Raw genomic sequence first — 6,808 nt, 5'->3', positions numbered from 1 at the left:
CGCCTCCCCATGGCTGGTTCTCACCAGCTTCTGCTCTGTAATGCCAAAAAAATCCCAGTAGCTCAACCATCTTCATTCTGGGGCCTGGAAGTCCTCAAAGCTGGGAAAAATCCTACTTTTGTGGACTATTACACAAAATCCAGCCGAGCAGAATCCCAGTTCCAGCCTCGGGGGGGGTTTGGAGCAGCCGAGTGATGTCGAGGTCACCTCAGGGTGGGTGGTGGGTGGTGGGTGGGGGGTTCTTCTTCTTCTTCTTCACGTTGATGTATTGCATGAAAAATCAGAATAAACAGCTGCTGACTGCACTGAGAGGTGCCAGCCTTCATCCTTCCACCGCTTTTCGAGGATCTGGGAGGGCTGGGAGGGACCACATGTTCCCGGGTGGGATCATCACACGTTCCCGGGTGGGATCATCACATTCCCGGTTCACATCACACATTCCCGGTTCACATCACACATTCCTTGTGATCCCGGTTGCTTCCCGCAGGCGGAGGCCGCTGGAAATCCCACCAAACCCCCGCTATGGGCCCACATCCTCCTCCAAGCCGGTGCCAGAGGGATTCCCGAGGGTCCATCCCAGCCCGGAGCACACGGAGCCGCTCCCGGCGACGTCCCCTCGGCGCACGCGCCGGTCACACGTCCGGGTGACAAACATATGGCAGCACAGATGGTGTGTCTGCGACCGGGGCCAAGGCCTGGCCTGCAAACCCCCCCAGCAGCTGCCAGGAACGGCCCCAGATCCTCCCCTGGCCACGGCTCCCTCCGGGATCTGCTCCCGCAAAGGAGGAAACGCCGCTTTCCTGCTCGGGTTCTGTAAAGGGGAGTTTGTAAAACGCGGGAGTTTTCCTCCCCTCGGCTCCCGGGTTTGGAAAATTCAGTCCGGGAGGGGCTGGGTTGTGGGAGGAGGTGCTTTTTTTCCCTGTATATGGGGGAAAAAAAATGAGTTGGGGGCAGAAAATCAGGGCTAGAAAGGAAAATATCTCGGACATGGTTCCTCGCTGCTTCCCTTTGTGCTGCTCTGGGCTGTCCCAGCCTCCCACAGGAATTCCCAAAGAGCTGTCCCAGATCCCAGGACACATCCTGGCTCCTGTGTTACCTCTCTGCTCCAGGCTCTCCTCGAAGCTTTGGGGGGGAACATATTTTTTCCCAGTGATTCCCAGGGGGAGCTGAGCCCCGAGGACTGAAGGAAGGGATTGACAGGGACGTTCCCAAGGACCGGGGGGGGGGCGAAAATGGACGAGGAGGAGAAAACCTGAGCGTGAATAACTGCGAGGAGCAAAACTCGGGAGAGCCCAAGGAGGGGCCCGGCACATTCCTGAGGCGAAGGCGGGAGCGTGGGCAGGTCCGGATCTGCCGTTAGGGCCGGGATTGCCCAACCGAGCCGGGCTGGGCTGGGCTGGGCAGGGCGGGGGCCGCGCCCGGAGACTCCCGAGGGCCCCGATCCCGCTCCGGACCCGTCACATCCCACCCGGCCGTGCCCAGAGAGGAGCCTCCTCCCAGCCCAGCCATGGTGAGCGAGCCGGGACCCCCGGGATGGGCACGGAGAGGGGGTTCCCCCCCTGGGCGGGGGACGGGGCAGCGGAGCAGCTTTTCCTGCCAGAGCGAGAGCGAGACGTGTTTGGCTCCGGAGGGAGCGGACGGTGCCAAGGCTGAGCTGGGCTCTGCCGGGAAGGGGCCTGGGCGTGGGAAGGGGGCAGAGAGGAGGGCAGGGGGTCCCTGCGGGCGTGGGGATGGGGAGGGGGTTCCACAGGGCACGGCAGAGGAGCTTTTCCTGCAAAAAGCCCCCGAGCTGAGGCCAGGCGGGTTTGGCTCTGGAGAGAGCAGGTGGGGCCAAGGCTGAGCTGGGGCTCCAAGTCCTGCAGGAGAGGGAGCCTGGGCGTGGGAAGAGTGGGCAGAGACAGAGGGCAGAGGGTCCCTGCAGGCTGGGGTGGTCTAAGGAGTGGCATTTGTGTTGTTCCCCTCCCTTTTCCCACTCTTTCCATGCCCATAACCAGGCTCGGGGCTCTGCCCCCCCACACCCACAGCGCTGGGAAGGGGGAAGAGGAACCAAGAGCTGAGGGTGGAAGGAAGTTGCACCTCTCAAATTAACCGAAAAAAGGCTGAATTGAGCCTCAGGAAGGGCAGGATGTGGCAGGGAAGCCCCGGGAGGCGAGGTTGGCATGAGAAGGGTGGGATTCCCCCCGGCTCTCCCTGCACTGCCCTTCCCTAGAAACTGGAGGCTCTGGAAGTGGGAAAAGCCCCACATTCCCTCCTCTCCTCTCCATCTCCTCGCCTTGCCCTGTTCATCCCCGCGGGAGGAGCCCCCGGCCAGCCCTGCTCCAGCCCTGCTCCAGCCCTGCTCCAGCCCTGCTCCATCCCTGCCCAGAGGGAGGAGATCCAGGAGGCCACCGGAATTTTTCCCTCCTGACTCAGTTTCTCCGGGGCCCAGGCGGGGCCGGGGGAGGCGAGAGGGGGTGGAACGGGTTTATCTCTCCAGAAAAGCAGCCTCGGCCAAGCCTGGTTGCGCCACCAGCTCTTCCCCGTCCAAAGCCACTCCTCCGATGGGAGCCGACACCCCCCCGGGGGATTTTCCACCCGCCCCTCCCCGGTTCTCCGGGTCCTTCCCGTGCCAGGGCGGCGGAGAAGCGAATTCCAGGGAAAAATGCGGCCGGACGGGTTGGGCAGAGGAGGCCCCCCCAGCCCTGCCCTGCTCCTGGGATGGATCCGGGGTGACACTCGGGGCTCCCAACCCTGCCAGGGTGACACCCGGGGCTCCCAAATATGCCAGGGTGACACCCGGGGCTCCCAACCCTGCCCTGGTTCCAGGGATAGATCCAGGGTGACACCCGGGGCTCCCAACCCTGCCAGGGTGACACCCGGGGCTCCCAACCCTGCCAGGGTGACACCCGGGGCTCCCAACCCTGCCCTGGTTCCCGGGATGGATCCAGGGTGACACCCGGGGCTCCCAACCCTGTCCTCATTCCCGGGATGGATCCGGGATGACACCCGGGATGGATCCAGGGTGACACCCGGGGCCCCCAACCCTTCCCTGGTTCCCGGGATGGATCCAGGGTGACACCCGGGGCCCCCAACCCTGCCCTGGTTCCCAGGGTGGATCTGGGATGACACCTGGGATGGATCCGGGGTGACACCCGGGGCTCCCAAATATGCCCTGGTTGCCGGGATGGACCCAGGGTGACACCCGGGGCTCCCAAATATGCCCTGGTTGCCGGGATGGACCCAGGGTGACACCCGGGGCTCCCAACCCTGCCCTGGTTCCCGGGATGGATCCGGGGTGACACCCGGGGCTCCCAACCCTGCCCTGGTTCCCGCAGCCCACGGAGACGGAGCGCTGCATCGAGTCCCTGCTGGCCGTGTTCCAGCGCTACGCCGGCCGGGAGGGGGACAACTGCACCCTGTCCAAGCGGGAATTCCTGGCCTTCATGAACACCGAGCTGGCCGCCTTCACAAAGGTGAGCAGCCCCGCTCGGGGGGGAGCGGATCCAGCTCGCCCCGAGGAGCTGGGGGTGTCCCCGACCCCCTGGAATCTCCCAAGGTGGGATGGGGTTTGGAGGGACCTGCTCTGGGGGGAGGTGTCCCTGCCGTGGGGGAACCTGCTGAGCTTTGAGGTCCCTCCCGACCCGACCCATCCCGGGATCCCACGAGCTCACCGGCTGCAGTGTGGGGGGGTCCAGCCCCGTGGCAGGGGGCTCCATTCCCAGCTCTCTCGCAGAACCAGAAGGATCCAGGGGTCGTGGACAGGATGATGAAGAAGCTGGACCTGAACAGCGACGGGCAGCTGGACTTCCAGGAGTTCCTGAACCTCATCGGGGGCATCGCCGTGGCCTGCCACAACAGCCTGGTGGTGAAGGCCCCCGGCCCGTAGGGGGGCCCTGGGGGGGCTTCATCTCCCCCTCCACTGTGAACATTCCCAGGCACAACTGGAAGCACCAAAAGATGGAGACATCCCCTTTCCCTCCTTCCTTCTTTCCTTTGTTTTTATGGATAAAATAAAAGGTTTAATATCCGAGTGTAAGGTTTTGTTTCAGCACCAGGGAAGCAGCCCCAGAGAGAGCAGGATCCCAGAATCCCTGAGGTTGGAAAAGACCTCCAAGGTCAGCAAGTCCCCCCTGTGCCCCATCCCCACCTTGGCCCCAGCCCAGAGCACTCAGTGCCACAGCCAGTCCTTCCCTGGGCACCTCCAGGGCTGGGGACTCCCCCACCTCCCTGGGCAGCCCCTGCCAAGGCCTGACCCCCCTTTCCATGGGGAAATTCCTCCTCATGGCCAACCTGACCCTCCCCTGGCACAGCTTGAGGCCGTTTCCCCTCCTCCTGTCCCTTGTTCCCTGGGAGCAGAGCCTGATCCCCCCCAGCTCCCCCCTCCTGTCAGGGAATTCCAGAGCCAGAAGGTCCCCCCTGAGCCTCCTTTTCTCCGGGATGAGCCCCCTCAGGAGTTCTCCAGACCCTTCTCCTGTTGCTCCAGCCCCACCTTCTGGAAACTTCTCAACCCTCCAAGCACTCCAAGGGTGGGGGGAAGGTGGGAAGAGGAAATTCAGTGTCACCTCCTGCGTCTCAGTTAAACCAACTGAGCTACAGAACTGGAAGATCAAGGTGGTTTAATTACTTTATTCATGAGTGAAGCTGATTAGTTTGAGAAATGTTACCAGGACAACAAAACAAAGAGTCACCACGACCACAAATGTTGAGCCAATGCCATTTCCAAGGGGGGAGAACTGCCCTGGAGTTGGGATGGGCTTTGCACTGTCCCAGTTCCCGACAGCACCACATTCCCAGAGCCTTTCCTGGCTCTTCCAAGCAATTCTTTCAGGACCTAAAGGGTGTCAGAGGCAGCTGCTGCCTCTGGAGCAGTTTCCAACGTGCTCTGTGGTAATCAGGGCTCGGCAGAGCCGCCCTTTCCCCTCTGGAAAAGATTTGCCACAGGACAACGGTCCAGAAAAACTTCACACCAGCCGGTCTGGAAACAAGGAAAAGCTGCGACTACCTGGAAGCAGAGTCTCACTACAGCATTCCTGGGGGGGGAGATCAAGTGGGACAGCACAGGCAAGGCTATGGGGGAGAGGTGAGGCTACAGGTGGGGATGGGGGAGTGGAATTTGCCCTCCCAGGCAGGAATTCCTAACGGAACTGCAGAGGGCTGATGCGCAGCCCGATGACGTCCTTGCCGATCTCCGTCACCTGAGGGACAAAAGGAGATGATTCACGGTCAAAAGCAGCTCCAAATCCCAACCCTGAGTGCAGCCCTTGGAGCCTCCCCAGCTGCTCTGGAGAACAGAATCCCAGCTGGGGTTGGAAGGGACCTCTGGAGATCACCCAGAGCAGGGCAGGGTCACCCAGAGCAGGTGACACAGGGACACGTCCAGGTGGGGTTGGGATGTCTCCAGAGAGGAGGCTCCACACCCTCCCTGGGCAGCTGCTCCAGGGCTCTCCCACCCTCAGGTTTAGTTTAAGGCCATCACTCCTCGTCCTGGGCACCACTGGGAAGAGTCTGGGACCATCAGACACCCCTTGGAGACGTTTGAATGGATGGATGAGATCCCCTCTCAGGGGAGGGGTTTCTGGGGATATCTGAGGTATTTGTATGGATGGATGAGATCCCCCCTCAGTCTTCTCTTCTCCAGACTAAGCAGGCCCAGCTCCCACAGTCCCTCCTCATCAGGGAGATGCTCCAGACCCCAAATCCCCTCTGAACACACACAGCCCATCCCCACGAGCTCACCCCCAAATTCAGGCACCGTTTCAACCTCACGGTCCTCACAACCCCCCAAACTCTCCTCCCTCACACGCCAAGACCTCTGACACGACCCAACACCACCCAGTCAGCTCAGGAGGACACGGGAGGAGCCGTGGAAGGGAATTCCCAAGGGAAATGGGGACGCCCTCACCGTGGTGACGCGGCAGATCTGCCCGTGGAACTCGGGGCAGTAGCAGGCCCCGCTGAGAGGACACTTCTCCACGGGTTTGCCGCGGTAGATGGGTCTGTAGGAGGCGGCACAGATGTCGAAGGGGTTGTGCATGTCATAGTTGAGCTGGTGGGTGTCCGTGGGGTTCTTCTCACACGCCGACAGGATCTTGCGCGTCTGCGAAAACAGCGACCGCGGTGAGCGGGGGGGAGGCACGAGGAGACCCCAAAACGGGGTCTGTCCCACCAGGGGCTTCCACCCGAGCACCTCCCGGACGTACCTGCTGGGCCACCTCGGGCTTGGGGCCCAGCTCCAGCAGCCTCCGGGCGAAAGTCGCCGCGGTCTTGAAGTTCTTGAGCTTGAAGAAGAGGTTGAGGGCGGTTCGGAGCACCAGGATCATGTGCACGGGCTGCAGGTTGGAGTGGGTGAAGTAGGCAGCCATCTGCAGGAGGGAGCAGGGAAAACAGGGATACAGCCACTGCCGGGAGGGGGGAGACTGGAAGTGCTGCAGGGAACCTGTCCCTGCTGGGGAAGGAGGGAAAACAGGGATACAAGCACTGCATGGGACAAACGGGGATACAACCACTGCCGGGAGTGGGGAGGACTGGAAGTGCTACAAGGAACCTGTCCCTGCTGGGGAAGGAGGGAAAACAGGGATACAACCACTGCCAGGAGTGGGGAGGACTGGAAGTGCTGCAGGGAACCTGTCCCTGCCAGGAAAGGTGGGAAAGTAGGGATACAACCACTGCATGGGACAAACGGGGATCCAATCCCTGCCAGGGAAGGAGGGAAAACAGGGATCCAACCACTGCATGGGACAAACAGGGATCCAACCCCTGCCAGGCACGGGGATGACTGGAAGTGCTGCCGGGAACCTGTCCCTGCCACAAAAGGAGGGAAAACAGGGAT

The 6,808-nt window shown here is 62.0% G+C and overlaps 2 protein-coding genes across 2 annotated transcripts in view; one reads left to right on the top strand and one right to left on the bottom strand.

Moving 5' to 3' along the window:
- Positions 1 to 1,377: 1,377 nt before the first annotated feature.
- Positions 1,378 to 3,987, top strand: S100A11 (S100 calcium binding protein A11). The gene is made up of 3 exons (XM_017838644.1): positions 1,378 to 1,510; positions 3,315 to 3,452; positions 3,713 to 3,987. The coding sequence occupies exons 1-3, from the start codon at positions 1,508 to 1,510 to the stop codon at positions 3,863 to 3,865; spliced, it is 294 nt and encodes a 97-aa protein (XP_017694133.1). The 5' UTR covers positions 1,378 to 1,507; the 3' UTR covers positions 3,866 to 3,987.
- Positions 3,988 to 4,589: 602 nt separating this feature from the next.
- COPA (coatomer protein complex subunit alpha) overlaps positions 4,590 to 6,808 on the bottom strand; it is an 18,866-nt gene continuing 16,647 nt past the window's right edge. Inside the window, 3 exon segments of the mRNA XM_017838634.1 lie at positions 4,590 to 5,174; positions 5,882 to 6,076; positions 6,180 to 6,512. Of these exon segments, the coding sequence (XP_017694123.1) occupies positions 5,115 to 5,174; positions 5,882 to 6,076; positions 6,180 to 6,512 (588 nt within the window). The 3' untranslated portion in view covers positions 4,590 to 5,114.

The sequence above is a fragment of the Lepidothrix coronata genome, unplaced genomic scaffold (assembly GCF_001604755.1).
Source record: "Lepidothrix coronata isolate B3197 unplaced genomic scaffold, Lepidothrix_coronata-1.0 Scaffold350, whole genome shotgun sequence".
NCBI lineage: Eukaryota > Metazoa > Chordata > Aves > Passeriformes > Pipridae > Lepidothrix > Lepidothrix coronata.
Note: the sequence above shows the minus strand (reverse complement) of the source record. Positions and strands in the feature narration are given on the sequence as shown.

What these genes read in the sequence shown, in the direction of transcription:
- S100A11 (XM_017838644.1), top strand. An exon ending in AGCTGGCCGCCTTCACAAAG is followed by an intron (nt 3,453 to 3,712) that starts GTGAGCAGCCCC and finishes GCTCTCTCGCAG; the next exon opens with AACCAGAAGGATCCAGGGGT.